The 23265-nt window shown below is 33.3% G+C and overlaps 1 protein-coding gene across 1 annotated transcript; it reads left to right on the forward strand.

The window, feature by feature from the left end:
* The first annotated feature begins 8041 nt into the window (after positions 1-8041).
* LOC128214898 (uncharacterized) lies at positions 8042-17209 on the forward strand. The gene is made up of 3 exons (XM_052921604.1): positions 8042-8595; positions 14660-14809; positions 15864-17209. Exons 1-3 carry the CDS (start codon positions 8106-8108, stop codon positions 16466-16468), a joined length of 1245 nt encoding a protein of 414 aa, XP_052777564.1. The 5' UTR covers positions 8042-8105; the 3' UTR covers positions 16469-17209.
* Positions 17210-23265: the final 6056 nt, after the last annotated feature.

Genomic DNA, 23265 nt, shown 5'->3' on the forward strand with positions numbered 1-23265 from the left:
ATTGCATAAATTAAAAAATAAAAATCCATGAAAAAAGAGTCTACAAAAATGCAAATTCTATTAAGAGCAAAATCTCTGATAATCAGTGAAATATAAATAGTTTGTATAACTGCCTGTAAGTATACTATGTAAAACATATTAACTTAATGAGCGACACTCTTAATAACAGTTACAATACTTGTTTCATGCGTGGTATTTTAGATATTTTATACAATTTTAAAACAATCTCATATTGTTCTTTGGTAAAACAAAACCACGCATTTTATGTTACGACATCTGTCATAGTTTGGTTGCAATGCAAATAGAGGACTGATCTGATAATTGTAACTTTTTTTATAACCTTATTCGTCATAAGGGTATTTTCACATTGATGCAAATGACTCCCAAACCAAACGCATTATCTCTTAATGTGCTAAATAAGTGTTTTTAATGTCGTGCAATTGTGCCCAATGATCATTGTTACTGCAATTATTATAGCTGCCGCATCAGCAATCAAACAATTTAATCTCCCCAACACCGTAGGCCGTTTATATTGTAATGGTGAAGTCGCATGTAAATGGTGTGTCGTTTAAAAATGCCTTTGTGCCAGTACTATGTTAATGATATTTTTTTATCCCTGGTGCCATAAAACTAGATGCATATCAAATAATTACTCATAAGCTTGCTCATGCAGTGTGGCATCAGTGTTACAAGACTCTATGATGTATTAACATGCGAGAATATAGGTATCTATTATGTGTTTCCAATTAGGCTGGTGGAAAAATCCTACCAGACGGGAGTCAGGATTTTTTATCCGGACCGGAAAAAATAAACTTTCATAAATGCCTTTAGTTCAAAATTGGCGTAGAAAACGTATTTTATCAAACAGCGCATGCGAAGTTGTTAACCGAAGTCATCAAACGCTGTTATATTAGATTACGACAAATAGTATCTCTCAAAATCTCGTTATTGATGATTATTTATTTTATATTGTGATTTGCCTACTTATATTTGATTGCTCTTTATTGAAATGGCATACATTACGTTTCATAAACTATAAAATAAAAGAAATAAGCAGTGGTTGGTTATGCGCACGACTCATCCTGTATGGGGGTGTAAGCCGGGATTACCCAGCTCTGGTCACATGACACGTCCGATATGCAAGAAAATGTCGTGTGTTCTCTTATTGCTGTAGTTATATATAGTGATTGATACATATCCATCACAGTTATGTTTGAAAACTAGAAGAAACATCAATTGTACCAGTTTGGAAAGTGTTTTCTTTGTGTGGTTTGGTTTATACATAAACTCCAATATAGAATCGGCAACACAATGACGGACCTTAAGCTTTAGCGTGCGTATAAAATAATGTTAGTTTATTTCAAGCGTAGATAATAAAACTTACAAATAGAACCCATGGGAAACGTATTATAAGAAAAGCACCAAAGAAGCGCAAGACTGAGAAGAATGCACTAAATATTGCAGACGATAATTAAAAGTCATTCAATCACTAGGACATCTTTATACTGTTTGTCTAGGCAAACATATCACTCCGGTATCATCATCTTATATAAAATCACTTTGCTCCATCATCATCTGGTGTATCATTCAGTCAGGGGACTGACTAGAATACTTTATCTTACCGGCCCTCGCCTTTGACCAACTCCGTGTGAACATCAAGCCCCAATATCACAAAATACTTAAGTCAACACAAAAATCAAAAGACATTAAAAGTCGAATATGTTTTACACCTTTTAAAAAGACTCATTTAATATGATGATATTTAAACTTTGGTCCAGATTCCGTACAATTAATTACTTTACAGAAAAAAATGAAAAATGTTAATTGAGTACAACTCATAGGTTCTGAAAAATTACTCAAGACTGATTAGTACATTTTTTCTCTAGAATAAGATGACTTCGAAATGTTAACAGAAATGTTTTATTTACGCATTATAGGAGGACATACATTTCAAATAAGATAAAAAACAATAATTTGAATCATAATATGCTTGTATGTGGTGAAAGGAGTTGACATTTAAATTAACCTCAATTATGTATATGATATGGGCACCAGATGTATATACATTTAGGATTTGATTTTGACATTGTTCCTATGCGGCAGGGTATGTGTAGATGTGAACGTGTGGGCAGACACACGCGTTTGACTACGCTATGAATACCGCAAAGTTGGTAAGGTTTAGATTAATCTTATATTCTCCGATAAGAAGACTTTCAATTATGGTAGTAATTCAATTACTTTGTTAATATCTCCAATTTTTCATTATAAGAAAGACAAATGTATTGAATAGCCTTTATTAACTATCTTTCCTACCTTAGGCCAATTTTACACTCAGATGACATACACTCTTCCTTCCGACATTAAGTAATGAATACGCACTAGTCATTTGCCACAGATTGTATCTATCCATGACCCGCTTTGTTGAATGAGCCCTCAATAGAAATCAACACAACTAATGTCTGATCGAAATTTAGTGGACTTTACACTTTAAATGCGATTTTCACAACTTACACAACACAAATATCAGAGCTGACAGATGGCAGGAAATAAGCAGAAGAGGGTCCTGATTCACTAAGTGGCAGGCTTAAAAATCGATGATAAGTTAAAACAACTAGATATTAAACGGTTATAATGTGTGTTTATCTTTACAACTGTGATGTCATTCATGAGAAAATTTTAAGTGAAATATTCTACTTGTAACTACCTTAACGAAGGTACAATATTTTTTACTGAAGCAATTGTTTTCAATTTGGTTTCTCTTACAAATTTTAACTAAATTTGATATTTAATGGACATATTGTCAAATCATTTTCCAGAAATAACTATGAAAATAATGAATAAATAATTTTGACTCTAAGTAACGACAACAATTAAGGTATTCAAAACAAGTACCATTGAATGTATTAACAACACATACACAATTTGAATTGAACATTAACCCTTGCAAGTGCCACATTTAGGATAATTCAATGCTTCAAAAAAGGGCCCTTTCCGACCTAGCAATCTGCCCTTTTCAAATCCTATCTGGAGCACTGACAAGTAAAGCATTAAAAAACAACTTTCATCAGTCTTACAAAAACTGCAAATGGTCTTTAAAAGTTCAACTCAATATTGCTTTCTTTTCAATACTCGGTCCCGTTATATAATCATGGTTGAGGATGAAACCGAAAGCTTTGGAAAGCAGTGTAAAGGGGTCTTTAAATGAGTGCTCTTGACTGAAAACTGTGGTAGTTATTGTTCGATACAATTGTCTGAAGTTAAATATAAAATTATGTTTAATTCTATTTGTTATGCAACAGGTTGCGAATTTAACATATGTGAACGAGTTCCTATAATAATATATATTACGGCTTTGTACGTCTCAGTGATGTTCCATACTCGCGTACAACCTCGAAACACCATTAGGGATTAATCAAATGTTGTCCAACAACACCTTGCATGAATTATTAACTAATTAATCAACACAAACATGTTTGTTGCCTTGTAAATCCAAACAATACCAAACTTATTTGTACACCACGGTCTTAATATGTTTCATTTTTAATGTTGTCATTCAAGATTCCACGAAAAGATTAATCATTTATCCAGGAAAAAATATCCGTGTTAGCATTCATTTTGACTAAAAAATGACCATTGTTGGGACTATTTTTTCGTAACCTGTTTTGCTTGCAAAATTACTGAATAAACTTACGGTTTATAGAAAATCAGAGAAGACCAGCATTAGACAGGAAAGAGTTAGAACACTTATTACTTAGTTTTTCTTGACGACGAACGCTTGGGCTTCAAGCTTGGTATATTATCCAAATGTTAGGGGTCTTCATGAACAACACAACGAAATGACAATCGTTAACATTGCTTAAAAGCATTGTTACTCATAAATACTCGTAGGAAAAAAGATTTCATTTTATCTTGACCCAAAATGTTCTGTCAACAGAATAGTCATATTTTGATAGTTAGCTGGAAGTACTTTTTATCATCTTCGGATACACCCGATACACTACTGCTTCGTTACGCAACGTGGTCGATTTGGTTAAAACATTCCCGTTATCATGAAAACATAAAGAAGCAGTTTCTTTGATTCCGCAAAGAAATCTCTCCGGAAATCTTCCTTCCACATACCAACAGACACTTATACTACTTTTGTTGATTTTTATAGAGAAAGTATTCAGGCGTGAGCTGAATGAACATTGTTGGCTTGATCACTACAAATTTCATTACAGCCTAATAGACCACTAGCCGACGAAGACAACTGACAGTATAGGTTTTTTGTAAAGTATTTAAAATAAGAGTTGTCTCCCCTGCCTAATGCATATTCATTCAAACGAGATTTTGCTAGTCAATTTTCCCACAGTATGTTTGAAATATAACGTAAGAATGTACAATGGTGGCCGACGATGGTTTTTATGTAAAACATTGACATTTACAGAATATAATCATTTAAATAGTACAGTTGCTCAATCTTAAAAAGATCCTGTTTAAACGTACAAGCTTACCAAGGCCACAATTTGGGCTACGATTGGCCACGATTTATGATTGCGTGGCGATTCATGGCATGTATTGTAAACATCCGTTACAGTATATGCGACCTGATGAAAACATATTGCAATACGTTGGAAACAAAATTACCTGCAGATAAAATATTCTATAAATGATGCAATCACGTAATAGTCCATTAACATTTATATTTAAGCCTATATGGCATAGTAATATATGATTTATGACATGTCTAAATATTTTCCTTTCTATATCCAATAGTAAAAATAAAGCATGCCATGTTTAAAAATCCAAATCACGCTACGTTCAAGCATGTTCGTTGGGAGTGTGTTTGTTTTTAGTGTTTGTATTTGCATATGTGCTGTTGGTTTGTTTTGGTGTTTGCATTTGTATATGTGCTGTTAATATTTTGTGTCCCTAGTTCATTGTCGTTAGGGCTCTTGTCTTGTGCCCCTAAACAGGGTCTATTTTTGAATTTTCGACTGCTGGGCTTATCCCTGCATTTTTCATTGTATAAGTGTAAACGCTAAGAGCAGTTTCTTTGGTTCCGCTTTGATAAATTATAACAGAGTTGAAAAATACTAATTGTCGCCAATATAAAATAAGCGAACAAGTCCCTATAAATAACTTTAAATTGGAAATGTTTTTAACCATCCGATTTTAACACGGACTGCCCTACTAAAGGTTGAAGGTCGTTTAATACCTGCTGCTGGTGTAAAGTAAGTTTATAATTCATGTTCTCTAGATTCTGACGAAAGCTGACAGCTTATCGAATCACGCTCGAGTCCGTTTCCTGAGTAGGAACCAGTACGTCTGTCCATTTTAAGAGGCCATGGGAGGTCATTTCTGGTGGGGGTCGAACCCACATCCACATGGGATGAGAAGTGGACTTATATATAAAAGTATTGTTAAAGCTGTACACTCACAGATTTACCATATTTACACCTTTTTTATTTTTTGGTCTTGGAAAGAGCAAATTTTTGCGTAAATATCTGCAACCCAATAATGTAAGATTACTGACAAAAAATCAGATTGTAGATTTTCATACTTCCGCTCGAAAGTTAATGTTTATGGCTTAAACCGTTACTAACGCATAAAAATCTGCGATCTAAATTTTTGTCAGCAGTCTTATATACTTAGCTGGTTTCCATGGATTGTCGCAAAAATTGGCTCGTTCGTAGAAAAAAAATAAAAAAAGTTGTCAAAACTTTCAATCTGTGAGAGTGCAGCTTTGAATATGGAAAATGATTATAAATGCCAAATATTATTTTTTTTATAAATTCCAGGCTATGGTATCGTCGTGCCGCTTCTTTGGTAAATAACCATGTACCAGCATCTATTAAATATAGTTGAAACTTCTGTAAACATATCTGCTAAACCTGCACTTTATATACATTTGGCCTTACTATTATCCTCTGTACTATGCTTACATGCATATATTTTTTCTATTGAAATGGCGGTCAATGGTGTCCGTCAACATTGTTTCATTATATCCCACTGGGACGTTTGGGCTAGACGTTCGGAATTCGTTTGCAGTAGACTGTGAGGAACATGCTTACACACTTTTAATTGCCAAAACAATTTCAGGGCTTTTTCAAATTCTTTGCTAGAGGCCGAAATAAGGCTACTTCACAACCGGAAAAAATGGCATATTTTCCCAATTTCCAGATATTTTTTTCACAATTCAAAGATATTTTTCCCAAATAGGAAGATCTTATTCTGTTTGAGCAATTTTTTTTATCCTACAAGTAAACATAAGAAGAATGCTGTATAATGTAAACGTTATTTGAGGACCAATAAGTCCATATATTGTTATCAATTCTTTCCCTCGATTTAAAATCAACTCTATGAAGATTAAAACTTATCTCTCTCCCTCTCTTGTCATTGTGTCATGTTAAAAAAGCGAAGTCAAAGACATGATTTATCCCCCCCCCCATAAGATCTACAAGTGTATCAATTGGAAGTCCATACATTTTAGGCCTTTCAAGCATGACCCTGTGGAGTGTTTGTACACATTTCATATGAAAAAGGTAATAAACTGAAAAAAAAAATCAGCTAGAAGTAGACTCACATGTAAGATATGAGCCTGTTTTTGAACATGAGTTCCAAGTTTCATATGGATACCTTGACCCGTGTTTAAAAGGTGTCTTAAATCCTCATATGTGGAATTTCTCACTTTGAGACGTTTATACATTTAAATTTCACAATTTGCAGAATTTCACGCGTTTAAATTTCCCAAAATGAAAAGACTAGGCCTCTTCACAATTTTTGATGAAAAAGCCCTGAATTTGAAACGTTCAGATAAAAATATACTGGAGCTGAATTTCATTCCGGGATACTCTCAAGCAAAACAAAAATGAAAATATAAAATAAATAAAACTGTAAACCTTTTTTTTTTCAATCTTATAATTCAAATAAAAGAGTACTGCTTCAAAGATATTGTACATAAATGCAAAGTGTTTGCGTATGTTACACAAATACAGATAAACCATCACAAAACTAGTGTTTACTCCAACACAATCCCATTGGTAAAACAAGTAGGACTTTATTTCAACAATTATAGTGGGAATGTGAAAAATAAATTATAATATATGATTGTTTATATACACCAAAATCAATACGTTAACTTAAAAATGTAATACCTTGTGACTGTTTTAATAATAATCCTTGTCATCTTAAGTCGAAATTGAAGAGTCATACTAGTGTAGTTTCATTATTTTGCTAAATATTTGAGTAAATGGAACTTGAACCAGTCTTAAAAATAAACATGAAGTTCAAAAAAAAGTTATTTTGTTGCATTTTGTACCGCTTATATAGATCTAAGATTGTTGAAGTTACGACGAAAATACAAGAGTTTCCTTGAAATGGAAAGTGTTTGAATCTCAAAATTTGAAAAAAAATCGAAGGGTGTTTACAAACATGTAACTTATAATAAGAATACTTAGGAATTTTTCATTCATATATTCTTCAAATAAAACCAACGGGAAGGAACACACCTTCCGCTCCCATTTCAAATAATATATTGAGAACAATCCAATGAAAGACACGATCGTACGATTCATCACGATTCAGGTACGTCATTGAATGCTAAATGTTTATGCTTGTCACAAGCGTATTGATTTTTAGATTTTTATTTTCATTATGCTATTAAATACAAATGTGTTAATATACAGGGACAATCCCATTAGAAGGGAATTATCGAATACATTGACAAAAGGTTCATGATTAATGCCTAGCATATAATAAACGAGAGAAACAAAGCCTACAAAACAAAACTGACATACCACAAATGCATCAACATATATAAATAAATTTTCAATTTCAAAAGTAAAAAAATATAATGTCATCGACGTGAAAAATAACAGCACACTGATCTTCCCATTTTGATATATCCTACAAGATTACAAATACGTACCAATATCCAATGTAAAGAGGACACAATTTGGCGAACACCTGCAACATTTTAAAACTATTTAAATGTCATTTGTAGACATGCACTCATTTTTACTAAACATTCGTATCGCAGTCTCACTGAAAAACGGACATGCTTTTAGATACGGGCGATTTATATTTCGATTTATATTTAGCGTCGGATAAATGTAATTGTAAACATGTTATTGCGAAACATTATTTTGATTTATTTTATTTTACTAATAGTGAACATACGAGTTGTGCACCCACGGATAATTACAACATCGAAATGGCAACAAACGACCCATTCTTTACCTCATTTAGACAGTGCTGACAGTGAAGCAGACTTAATCACTGGAGTAACCGATATATCAACAGAAAGTGATTTAAAACAGGTCGATGATAACGAGAAAGAAAGCTACACCTACGAAGCCAACGACATCACTGAAAATTCGCCCACCATACAATCTACCTTTGAAAATGAACAAGAAACAAAATTGTTTGAAAAATCTTTAATAAACAAAATTACCGACGGAGATTACTTTGAGAATCCACGAGGGAAAATCAAAGTTCTACCAAGTTATGTTAACGTATTATTCTCGGCATTGGGGGAGGACGATCAGCGGGCAAGAATATCAACAGGCGGGCACACACCAGATGTAATCATCCGGACCTACAGGGGAAAATACAGTAAGATATACGGACCTATATAATAGACTTTCAATATTTTGTATCTGCCCGATGTGTTTCCGATATATCGGTCAGAGGTGTGTCCAATGGACTCAGTAATGTAGGATATATATTTTATCGTAAAAACAGGTATAGTTTTTAATAAGGTTTTCATTATAAATTCATTTAAATATTTGGCTTTCCAATAGTAGATATTTAGTGTCTTGAGTAATTCCTTTAGTGTTGAGGTCTCATATATTCAATATGTACGAAATATAACACACCACTGAGGGCCATATGACATTATTAGGACCGACCAGGCAGCCAACGAAGGTGTATATAACGCCTCGGTCCATTCACCTTCTGGGGCTGACTGGCCGGTCCTTATAATGACATATGGCCCGAGGTCGTGAGTTATATTCCTTATATTATACCGAACATTTTATATCATAATTCAATATTTTGAAAGTGCTATTAATGTGTTTCATTGAAAAAAGCAATTAATATTTACTTGCGACAATTGTTGGCCGTTGCGAAAATCACAAGTCCTACTCACCATTTTATGACGTCAGCAGTCAGGCAACTCATATTTCAACATTCAATTTTAAAGTATTTGAGCATTGGTGCCACATTTGTGTATTGTCTAAATGCGTCTTAGGGGCGGGGTCATTAATCTCCATAAAAAGATACATCTTGAAGCCAAGTTTCTACACTGAGGAATATCGAAAAATCGAAGCTTCGAAAGAGAAATGTGGGGTTAACTCATTAATATAACGTTTATACTTATAACTTTCTACATGTGTTTCAGCTTAAAAACAATATACAGTTATGGAAATATTTTAAAGCTAATACACGGTCAAAACAAAATATTTTTATTTGAACTGTTTAAGCCATTTTTTTTTCAATGTTCATATAGATGCCATAGGCTTTAATTCTGATACATATTATATACATTATATGCACTAAGAATATCTCTTCAATGTGATACTGTTTTCTGAAAAAAAAAATTGCACATTTGGTTCAAATTTCTACGTGGTCATTGATTGCAGTATTTGAATTATTAACATTGATCAGAATAGTACGTATATTTAACCGTGTATCAAACCAAACCAGACATTGTCGGAAGCCGTATAAACGCATAAACGCATTTTAGGGATATAACAACACTTATATAAATATATTGCAAGTCCGCTTTACAATAGGTATAATTAATTGATCTTTTGTCTACTGAACCTCAAGCGTTTCAAAACATTTCTGGTCGGCGTGTGGATAATAGTATGATAAATCATTTACGAAGGGCCTATGAACGATTATTATTTAACTTTTTTAACAGTTGCAAGCATGCAAAAAGTACCATAGGTTTAGTGTTTTGTATTAGGCGTGCTTCATTTTCTCCAAAACAATAACTGAGTTACAAGATAAACCTTTTAATACTTGACATTACGCTGTAGTTCCATTTGGTTAACGTCGAACAAGTCTAAGTCCGTCTTCGCTAATGAAGGAACTCTGGCGCAGTGGACAATGATATGCGAAAGTCAGAAAGGTATTTAAACATTACAAATTACAAGACAGGTGATGTCAACTTAAATAATAAAAAAACACACACACAATAAACATAGAATCTCATGAATTCACTTACAATACATTGTAGTGATGTATTTAAGATGGTTGCATACGGTGTTGGACATACTCCTTACTATAAAACATTTGCGTATCATTATACGATCTCCACATCAACGACGTTTACTTTTCCTGAAAGAAATACCGCATATTTTTCTACTTTTCATATATCAATGATTTGAAATGACTTGACATACCTTTATTTTTTATCATAAAACGTTTTAGGATTTACACAAAAGCAAGATGTTTAAAATCATTTTCATTTAACATAAGATAATAATTCATTGAAATCAATGACAAAAAAAATAAGAACCAAAGGGGCAAAAAAATTAGTTAACAAACAATATAACTCTGAAGAGATATTCTTAGAGCTTAAAATTAACAAAGTATTCATTAGAAATAAAGCCTGGCACTTATTGTCCTAAAATAAGATTTGGACTGTGTACTCACAAACATTTTGTTTTGATCTCGCTTTGTAAATTGGCCATAACATGATTAAATCGAAAAATCACTCGAAACTTATCACATAACATATTGATAATGTTAAAGAATTGTTTTACAATCTTTCTATTGTATGTAACGAAAAATCCCGAAATAAAAGAAAAGCCACGTAAATAATTGAAATCTGTATCATGGCTCTGGTTTTATGTATAAAACATATGTGAGCACATCTTTTCAAAATATGCTGTTGTTTTTCATGTGAAAATGTCTTCGGTGTAGTAAACTTTTGCCCTATCACCGAGTGATTTGTATAAATCGTCCAAGGTCGACAACATTTGTTATAAATAATCACTGTTTAAATACCATTTCCAGAGCATGTCTTTGTTTAATACGCAGACAGCTGGCACAATTGAAGGTTGGCGCCAAAACATTATGACCATCAGACTTAGAGGCAAACAAGTCATTGCCCAGATATTTTAGCATTATATGTGCATGTAACATGTTAACATTTATAAATCAAAGATACAGCATTAAACCAACGGTCAGTTATCCCATTTGAGACATAAGTTTAACCGAAGTTTAGGCGTTAAACCGAAGTTGGAGCGTTAACCCGAAGTTTGGGCGTTAAATCTATTTTCGGATTTTCAAAATCACACTTGTCCCAACATTTAGCAACAAAAACAAAATATAATCATTTTTATAATCATATGATGGTAAACAAGGAGTATTACTCAAATCGTTTTTAGTTGTGCATTATCCTTGGTGTGATCCTCGGCTCTCGCGTCGTGGTCGTGCAAAAAGGGTCACCTGTCAAACAGTTCAAGATGGTTTAATCAAATTTGGTAATCGTGTTTGCAGAACAATACGCAACTGCAGAGCTAGTTACTTTATTCTGGCTGAAATATTTGCTGGGGTATTCCCCCTTTTTAATCTAAAAACAGGTGGGTTTTGACGTCGGTTCGACGGCGTGCTTGTTAGAATGCTTGGGTTTGAATTGGTCAACCTAATTATGTTTTATTCAGAAATATATTCGGGTACATGTTAATGGGAATTTAAGAGAGGTTGTAAAACGCTAACGTTTGTGGTGTTGTATTTGAATTTGTGGTGTAAGTTTCTTATTGGTGTTTGTTTTTGTGTATGTGATGTTATTATGTTTTTGTGTATGTGATGTTATTATGTTTTTGTGTATGTGATGTTATCATGTTTTTTGTGTATGTGATGTTATTATGTTTTTGTGTATGTGATGTTATTATGTTTTTGTGTATGTGATGTTATCATGTTTTTGTGTATGTGATGTTATTATGTTTTTGTGTATGTGATGTTATTATGTTTTTGTGTATGTGATGTTATTATGTTTTTGTGTATGTGATGTTATTATGTTTTTGTGTATGTGATGTTATTATGTTTTTGTGTATGTGATGTTATTATGTTTTTGTGTATGTGATGTTATTATGTGTTTGTGTATGTGATGTTATTGTGTTTTTGTCTATAGTTCATTTTCGCTTGGGCCCTTGCCTTTTAGGGCTTATCAGGGCTTTAGGGTAAACAGGGTTTATTTTTTTTAAAGTTCGTCTACTTGGCTGTATTTTTCAATGACATTCATAATGTATAAATGTAATTTATTAGACACAAAATGAACCTAAAAGCTGTGTGGTGGTAGTAGGTCATACTTTAAAAAGATCGAAAATGATATTAATTCAGTCAATTGTTAATTTGCATGTTATGAAATTGCTACAGTTTTTTCACAATTCGTTTCCTACAAAATTACTATTCATGAGCACCACAACCTATTCATTGGCACCACAACGTTCAGAAAATCGAGCATAGTACAGCAAGTTTAACAAAAAAAGTTCTAAAATTTGTAACGCGGCAACCTTTTGTCAATAAAAAAGCCACACACATGTAAAGAAAATACTTAAATCTAAGGTATGTGAACAATTCTCACGAAAATCCAGATTTTTACGTTGTCAACACTAACGTCTAGCAAGTTATGCAAGTTCTAGACGATTAGATATTAAATTTTATTCAGAACTTTTATCTTTAGAACAACTCATGGCCATTCCTATGTAGAACTACATTCTCCAATTTTTTTTTTAAATTTACTCGAATAAACCTCTAAAAATGAAAAATAAGAAACCATACTCACTGATTACATCCATATTCCACTCATTGACACTATAACGGAAGACGCGTTGGAGCATTTTCAACACATAACAAAATGTAATGGATCCAATGATTACCCGGCGTGTGTTTGATGCATACAGTTTTTGTTCTTTTATAGTAATAAGTGGCGGATCCAGGAATTCACATTTAAGGGGCACATTTTTTGCCATGCGCCCCTGCCTCAGAACCAAAATTTGAATTGTTTGAAATGTTGTCAGGGTGGGTTGGGTACTCCCACAAGAAAAAGATTAAACGTTTCCAGTCCGGAATGGTGTATTTTGAGCGTATATAATTACTTTTTTCTCCGATTTGGACATGGAAAGTTATTTTTGATCCATTTGTGGTAATAAGACCAAACGAAAGCAGAATTTAAGATTGACCGAAATATATGCTACCTTCATTTTTACAGTGTAAACTTGATTTGAATAGTGTAATTTAATGAAATATTTTAGATTTGTTTTTAGAAACAGAAGCCATATTATCAAGGTACTCACCCTCATTGTGTTCCGATAATTTATCATAACAGAATTCAATTAGAGCTTTAGCTTATACTTGATTAAAGAACAAATTTTATAATGTTATTGACCTGAGACAAGTATTTTATATCTATGGCATATAACCTACATCTGTTCTGTAGTATGTGACATGTTGAATTATATATGTTAACGTATCTAATGCTATGACTTTGTACTTTGTTGGTACACATTATATGAACATCCGTTTTGTTCTATTATGTTGAAATAATGTCTTAGTTTACTTTTTTCAATATCAAAGAGAAAAAGCAATAAAATACGCACAGAATGCACCATTTTGGACTGCAATTGTTAAAAATATATTTGGGAGTGCCAAGCCCCGTGGCAACATTTAAAAACTATACCAATTTCGGTTTTGAGGGAGGGGTGCCTGTCAAAAGGTTACGAATATAACGTCAATTCCTGGATCCGCCCCTGAAAATCATGCTCGGTGGTTGTGGGCCTTTTGCACTTTCACTGCTGAATGAATGGCGTGACTACATTCCTTGGTGTCTGCATTGTAGCGAATATGTATAGGAAAGCGCCAAAATATTACATATGTCACTTAGTCCACCACCTGTTGCAATAGTTGTGATGAAAGCGTTAAAGAATAATGAAACTTGGTCAGACACATGGGCATGATATTCACAGCAGACTGTCTTTATAAAAATATACGTATTTGGTTTCGTCCTAAATGACATAATAAAACGTAACAAACAGAGATATAATAACAGAGGTGAACGTTAACTTTAGTTTAGGTTAAACTATTCATAATGTAGCTTTCAAAACAAACTAAGACCTTATAAATAACAACAATAAAACTTCATGGAGCTCCACCCAAGGCAATTTATCATTGTATCTTAAAGTAAACACCAGATTGTTTGGTTCCTACATCGTGGGATACTCCTGGTACTCGATAACGCTACCCTTACAAGAAGAGTAACTTGTAGTTGGACTTAAAGGCATTTTGCTACACCAATCTTTCACGTGAGAGTGTAGACTGACCGACCACGGTAGAACACATCACTTTCCTTGTTGATGCATGCATTACCGTACATAATTTATATATGATTAATCATACCAGTAGAACGTAGATAATATTTATTTTTATTATATATTTCATTCAATTATTTTAAATATGTCCTGGATACCTACGCTGTACACTTGTACATGATATACACACCTAGACGATGATCGACTTTAGTGTGCTACGTCATGCAGGTGCGTGACCAAGTACACATACCTTGATGACGTAGCACTTAAAAAGTAGATAGCTCATGCATGTACAATTTATGTTTCGCAACCTCTCTTATAGTAAAAAATTCATTTTATGGTTGATTATATTTCAGGGCGATGGGAAGATGGACAGAGAATTGTGTTTGAGAATCTAAACTTAGTTGCGTCGTCACGCATAGAACTGGTGTTTGTAATGAAGAACTTCAACGATACAAATGTTGATCTAGCCGAACAGTTTACAGTGTTCATAGATGTAAAAGCAGGTTAGTTTTATTTTTTTTTCGTCAAAATACTTGTGTACAACTCTATCTACTCGACATTATCAAAATATAGTAATTTTGACAGTTTACTGTTTGATAGTATTACATTAGTGTCGTACATCAATAGTCGTTTGGATATGTTATACGGTTTACGTAATACTAGAGCTCTCACACATCGTATCATCGTATTTCGAACCGCCAAATCAGTTTCAGGGTGAGGAATCACGTGATTTCAAAGGGGGTCTCACATGGGTCACCACGGTTCACAACTGCTGTAAACAAACAAATAATTGACGTTAATTTCTGAATTTTTTGAAAGAAAAAATGAAAACATTTTCTAAGTCTATCAAATACCTTGCTATATTTTGCTTCTTCACGTGTGAAATATTTTAGATTTGTCTGTCTTTAAATGATGCAATCCTTGGCCAAAATTTCAACTTAAAAAAAATTGAAGAACGATGCAACGTCGAAATTTTGGCCAAGGATTGCATCATTTAAATACATGCAAATCTAAAATATTTCACACGTGTAGAACTAGAAAATAGCATGGAATGTTGAAGGCTAAGAAATATTTTCTGTAAAAAATGTATTTTGGAAATTATGTCACTAACTCGATTGTTTACATCGGTTGTGACCCGTGGTGACCCATGTAACATCCCCTTTGAAGTCATGCGATTTCTCATCCAGGTTCAATGAATTTTGCGAAAAGCTCAATTATATTATAAGCATTAAACATTAGCCAAAATTTCCCGTTAGCTCTTAATCGTAACAAGCTTTTGTAGCTTTTTTATTGAGTCCAAGTTGTTTCAATTTAATGAAATATGTTTATCGTGATTACACGAAATAAATTTCCTTTACAAATTACACAATTAGTACAAACATAGTGAACATACCATAACAGTTACTATGTTTAAAGGAATAAAGATGCATCGATAAGTAGTTGAAGCCCGGAATTTTTAACATTATTGTTTTCCCCAGCTAATCCTCCGGTACAAACAACATTGTTCGGTTTTAGTAAACAATATTTATATATTTAAATATTGCATTACTATTTTAGAAGCAACGCAGGAAGAACACAAGGTCTTCCAGTTCCAAGAATACCTCATTTTCGACATATCATTTGTCAAAAGCTCCCTAAATGTTCTTACAATACGGAGTTACTTTCAAACTCAGGATTCTCGAGTTCGGATTTTACACAGCTTTGAACCACTACTCGTGGTTTACGAAAACCTAAAAGACAACCCTTTGCTGGTACAGCCAGGCAGAGAGAAAAGGGATGCTGGTAGCCATTTTAAAAACATAAATGAGCAAGTTAGCTATGATGTTTTGGATGACACGTTCTTTGCTTGTCGTCGACGACCTTGGACTTTACAACTCGATACCTTCAGTTGGCATTGGTTACTTTTGCCCGAACACTACGACGCTGGAAAGTGCACGGGAACATGTGAGTTTCCCCTGACAGATAACCTGAATAGCACCAGTTACTCTTATATTAAAAATATTTGGCACGAGGTGACGGGACATATAGACTTCAATGTGCCTACCGCGCATTGCGTGCCAATCAGTTATTATCCACAGTCGTTATGGTACTTGGATCGTCAAGGTGACGTTGTTTTCCGACAAATAGCAGAAATGAGAGTAGCATATTGTGGCTGCATTTAATCAGCGAATCCATGCTTACAAACAGTCGCGAGTCTAAGTCCGGACACATACCCGAAAAAGCGAATATTTTGAAGTACAAAACATCATTTGATTTTGTTGGTATTTTACACATTACTTTCACATACCCTTAGTAGATGATAGTCAATATTGCATGCGTTAAAAATATCAGTTAGCTTTGGCATCACTTGAGTCTTGACCAAGACTTGAGAATGTTCGTAAACATGGGTATAGAGCCAATCTTAAAAACTGCTTGTTCGCAGTGGGCTGACAAAGACCTTTCGAAGTGAGTGTTTCGGTCGAGATGTTGTTGTTTTTTTGTGACTGGGTGATGACTTAACATTAAGCAGATAAATCGTTTGGACATTTTTAAGAGTGAACGAGATTGAGTAACTGAATATCTGGTATGTCGGTTGGGCCGCAGAAATCAAACATTTTGAAAGAAAGACATAAATTTAAAATTCTTATCAAACAAAGCGGGAGAAATGTAAATTACCTCAGACGCAGACCTCGTATTTATAAGTCCTTCCTTGCACCATCGTTAAAATTGTTAATTATTTACTCACATATATAATTTGAGTCCGGGCAATTTCCGGGCTGCCGCGATTGGCCAATTAGAGGCAATGATACGTGGTGAAATCTTTAATCATTTGCCGTGCATTATAATAGTGACATATTTGTCAATGATGTTCTATACTGATTTATGTATTTGTTATTTTAACGATGAATAAAACTAGGATGAAATGCATTATGTTTTGAGTATGCACCGTCCAACATATTTTGCAATCTAATTAACCATAAAAATCAAAGATGCATTTTGGCTGAAAATATATATTTATAGATTTTATTACCAAATTAAAAGGAAAAGTTCGCTAGTCATATTTGATAATATGAGGTAACAAAAATCAATTCAAAGAAAACAAAACATGTACACAAAAATATGAAATGAAACAGCTACCGGTAATTGTAATGAATCATTCTCAAAGAAGCATTATGACATTCTATTCAATTTAAAATAGCATGTTCTCACATGATAAATTTTAATCTAAAGTAGCACCTAGGTATCTGACAGATGAAGTTTTTGCTCAATTACACTGCCATTACAATCAATAGAACAGAATCTGACCCTTAGTTAGGCTTCGATCAAAACGATAACGAATCTGTTTTTCCCCAAATGTAAAGACAATTTATTATCAATTAATCATTCACTCACTAATTACAGATCATCTAACAACTCGTTTTCAATAAATGACCTTTTTCTATCTGCAGCCAGTTTTTTTCCAGAATCATCTGCATAAAAGAAAAAGTTTATTTTTGACCACAGCATAAATATCATTTACACAAATTGAAAATAACAGTGGACCTAGAATAGATCCTTGACAAACACCACATGAACTATTAGAAGATAATGAAAATATTCCAGCAACATCAACAAGCTGGTGTCTATCAGATAAATATGATTTAAAACATTTGATAATAATGTTGACGAGACCTATCGCTTCCATTTTCATGAGAAGAATGTAGTGGTCTACAGTATCGAAAGCCTTTTTCTTTTCCTTCCATGCCTACATAATTACTCTTACCAATTTGCAACCTTATATTGTGTTTAAGGTGTATAAGACAGGTGGCTGCTGAATAACCACTTCTGAAACCAGATAAAATTTATACTGAGTAAAGAATTTTCTTTAAGATACTGTTCCACCTGATCATACACTACCCTTCCAAATATCTTGGCAACAATACTAAGGTTAGAAACGGGTCAATAATTCCAGACTTCGGTTTAATTATTTTTTATCAAGGGGAACAACCCTTGCCGACTTTAAATCATCGGGGACAACACCTTGAATTATAGATAAATTTATTACATGCGTAGTGGAGCAAGCAATTATGGCGGCACTATCCCTAATAAACCGGGAATGAAACCAGTACCTTTTTTATGCACATAAATTTTTTGAATATTTTAAAACTTTGTTATCTGATATTATAGAAAAAGAAGACAGTTTGGTGAAACACCCATAGCGTTGTAAAATGCTGATATAATTTTCTTCCCAAATCTATGGAAAGGCAATCATATAATAAGCTATTTAGTACGTAAAATACACAAATATATGTAGAACATGACAATTTAAGAAAATAAAGTATAAAACATGAACTGGGAGTGCCAGTCAGACATTCCAGCACGGCCAAATTAATGGGAAATGCCTATCCGGTGTGCAAGAATAATAAGATTCAAACACATTATTAATTTGGTTTTTGCATACCTCATATCAGCATTTGTGTTAAAATTGACGTAGTAAACACATTTTGTATATTTATTATAGCGTATGCAAGGTTGTTAACAGATCTCATGACGCGTAGCAAATTCAGTTCAGGGTTGACCTCAAATATGTCTAAAACAGCGCATTGTTTGATGGTTTTTTTTCGACTGTGCTCAATTCAAATATCAAAGTTAAGTGTTTATAAACTTTGTAATACAATAAATAAAAAATGTCGCATTGCTACGATGGACCTCACTGGCATTTGACAGCCAGATGGAATTCCACAGCACGGTCATATTCACCACAAATTCCTTTCATGCTCACGGATATATATTTCCGGTAAAAACTGGCGTTCTGGAAATTCCATCTGGCACACCGTTGTTTGATGAGTCAATTGCATCAACGCGCAATTACATTGAGTAAACATTGTTTTATCAACCCAGCTTTATACAAAATATAATATATTATCCTGCCCCTGCATACAAATAGGGCGAATAACAAGGTTCCAATAAATTGAGCTGTATTAGGATAGTTGACCACGTGATATTCATCTGCAGTCAGCTTGCCATCTGACCGTGAAAACGGACTTTTTATGTTCTAAATAGTCAGATGAAAAGCACAAACAATGCTTCAGATTCTTACCATTAGTCCGCCAACAACCGACCTCAACAATCATTAGCCAAGAAAGTTCCATCACAGGAAAATGACACTGGCAAAGAAAATCGGCCATAAAATCTGCATGTGCACTTACCCCACCCGCAAATGCTGTACATGTGAAGCATTCAACGATCGGATAGTTTATTCCATTTCTGTGGTGAATGACAAAATCTCACTTACAACAGAAATCAATTCTCTCTTTGCCGGTGCAGATCTGAACATCCATCACCATATTCTTTGATATCAACATGAATTTAATCCATTTGCGATTGTTTGTAAACACTCGTGACCTTGAATCATGACCTGTGTAGTCTGCGACCTGCGGAATAATTGTGACACGATATGGTTAAAGTTTGATGACTGATCCACGTTTATGCACTTACAAAAGCGTTTATATTTTGAAATGATATTGACTATAAACGTATAACAAAATTGAACAATTTTGATAACTATTATTTGGCAACTTTTAAACATGGGTACCATGTTTGCCGATGTCGACATGGAAAAAACAAATGTCCCCCTTTTTGAAAGGTACTTGATAATTGAAAGGTAATTAATCGTGTTTTAATGAGACTCCATGTATGCCAACAATCGTGACAATACCACGTTTCAGGACGTCGAACGAACATCTGCATTTTTCCGAGGGACATCGGTGTCAAATGCACTTAGTTATCCCGTCAAAACACAATATTGTCTCAACCGATTTCCTGTTGATATTTCTGCGCGCAGTTACTAAATGTCAAAAGGAAAGTGTTTACTAGTGTTTTAAGACTAACACACGCATGTTCTATCCAGAAACAATTTTACGTGATTCGATTCACTATATAATTCCACTGTAATAAAAAGGCACATGAATAAGCACAGATTACTTAAAATACTTACTTTAGGAATTGCTTTCAAAGGTATGTATTTAAATCATCATTTAAAACAATATTTAAGTACATGACACGTTCTTCCTGCGAAAAAAAGTTGTTCATGGACGTTGGTACAAACATATTCAGATTATTTTAATATACCTTAAATGCAAAGTGGAAACTGCAGGAACTAAATCCTGCTTTAAGATAAGATAAGATAAGATAAGATAATCTTTTATTTAAAGTCGGTTATGATAAACATAAATAACACTAGCTGATAGCTATTTTCCGACATAATAGATTATCCCAAAACAGACAAACAAAAGACCTGAAAAGATTCAAAATCATAATATCACATGTTATAATATTAATACAAAGGTTTCAATAAGATTATAGGGTTCATTATTAAGAATTAACATATACATCAGAGCTACAGGATAAAATATATTTATGATTTAAACACTAGAACAATACATAAGAAGAACTTAAAATAAAAACAACAGTAGGACACCAAACATGTTATTCAAACAGCAATTCATATTTCAAGTGCTGCGAAAGTAGTTAGCGGCTAATCACAAGCAATTCAACATAAACAACATATATTTTACTTATATATAATAAGACGCTTGAGGTGAACGCTAATCTTTTTATAAAAAATAATAAAAACGAAAAAAAAGACACTGAAGAAAAGACACGCATTATGATGCATAGATAGAAAATGGGTATATTATAAAATATCCTTTTTTATTACCACGGTCAGACCTGTGGTGAATCGTTTATCATGAACTTCCAGCATAAAAGTAAAATTAGACCAAAGAAAAGCATAGCTTTTACTAAAAAAAGAAATAGGATGCAGTAGTTATATATTAAAACATACTTCTAAAGTTAAAACAGGAAAACACAGAAATAATATTATTAGCTATAAAGAGGTAAACATATTAGCCATGCACATCTCTTGGGGAAGATATAAGCATTTAACAAAGGCACATAGTTCACATTACATGCATAAAGCAACTTAGACACATTTTAACTAAAATATACATTTGGTATATAAGCACAAGCAGTTGTAAGTAAAGCTTACATGCACAAAAGGTAAAGGTATAACAGAGAAACGGCTAAACCATACACACATAGAGCATTTACATTTGCTCCCACTCCCAGTATGGATCAGTTTCTTCAAACTCTTTGAAGTCAGTAGTTGTGCGTAACTCGTTTGGCAGTCTGTTCCATACTTGGGTAGCCTCAAAACGAACGCTTTTCTTACAATATATTACTGTATTTACACTTAGAATGACGAGCATGTTTTAAGCTTGAAAGAGTAATGTTTATATTTAACAGAGACATATTCTTGTGTGTATGTGGGAGATATCTTATGTAAGCATTTTAAAACTTCAACAGCGATTTGTCTCAGCCTGCCTATATGTAGGGTTGGCATATTTACCCTTTCTAACAGATGTTTATAACCAGATGTATAATCGTTTAAAACTAATTTCAATTGCAAATGTTCTAGTTTTTCAGTATTTTGTTGATTACAGAAATGCCAAACTAAAGGGCAGAAGTTAAATTTGGAACGGACAAAACATTTGTAGATAAGAATTTTCGTATCTTGTGTGAGATATTTAGACAATCTAGACAAAACATTTATTTGTCGGGCTGATTTCTTACAAATAGTTGCAACATGAGCATCAAAATTTAACAGTGAATCAATCTCTACTCCTAAGAGCTTAACACTTTCTTCGCATTGTTTTTCTGAGTTTCCAATTTTGAAGGAATGATCAATCTATTTTACTTATTTTTTTTTATTTTTTTTACTTATCTATTTTCCGATACATATTGATTAAAATATATCAGGATTTGCTTGCATGAGATAATCTTCAAACCACTTGATTAGAATATCACTTTCAGATTCAAGAACTTTTTTAGGTTGTTGATGTTGGAATTACAATGAGATAAAGTATTGCCATCAGCGTAGTTGTAAACTTTGGCTTTATGAATGATGTAAAATATATCATTGATAAAAATATTGAACATCAAAGAAACCAAGATTGATCCCTGTGGTACACCGTTTGATATATCCATCCACTCACTATGAAAATCACCCAGTTTTACTCTTTGTTTGCGGTTTGTCAGATAATCATGCATGAGGTCAGCAGCTTGATCGTAGAGCCCATCTAGGCTTTAACTTTTACAACAATTAGATCACGAGGAAGGCAGTCGAAGGACTTGGACAGGTCTATCAGTATAGCCGCTACATACTCATGGTTGTCCATTGGCCTCTTCCAAACCTCCATTTATCGGAGTAGAATTGTTTACATCCAAATTTAGCTCTAAAAGCAAAATGAAACAGAGTTGCTCACTAACCAACTGCTTAAAGACTTTGATATAGTAGGGAGAATACTGACAGGTCTATAGTTTTTCTTTTGGAATGGGTCTTCTTTTTTAAATATGGGTGTAACTTGAGCCAGTGTGAGAGCATTTGGAAAATTTCTTGTTGCAAAAGACGTGTTGACAATATTTGTTAGGGGTTATTAACATTTGGATTTTCTCCTTTGATTACTTCTTTGCTGGGGTAAGTCTTGTCTACAGTTTCAGAACTGTTTATACCTACATTGTTTGCTATATTGGCATAAAAATCATTCAAAATATTACAATCAGATTTTGTATCAGGTATAAAGGTGTTGTTTTCATTCAAAATTACTTTTGCTTTGTTCGACAACAACACCAAAAATATTAATAAATACCTAATATTAGTATGTAATTTCTAGTTTACTTTCTTAGTTATAGCAGAACACCAGGTTATGATTTAGACAAAGCAACTCGTCTTAAAACAATCAAATATTTATTTTAAGTGTTAAAGATAAACGTACATTTGATTGATACTCAATACATACGACAGTATTTGTTTAACGTAAACTTACAAATTATTGGTACACAAAACAATTTTTGTTTCAACAGAAATTAATTAATACAAACAAAACCACGCGGAGTTTTATAATAATTTAAAAAAATAGGCTAAGTGTTATTCTCGTAT

The sequence above is a fragment of the Mya arenaria genome, chromosome 13 (genome assembly GCF_026914265.1).
Source record: "Mya arenaria isolate MELC-2E11 chromosome 13, ASM2691426v1".
NCBI classification, from domain to species: Eukaryota; Metazoa; Mollusca; class Bivalvia; order Myida; family Myidae; genus Mya; species Mya arenaria.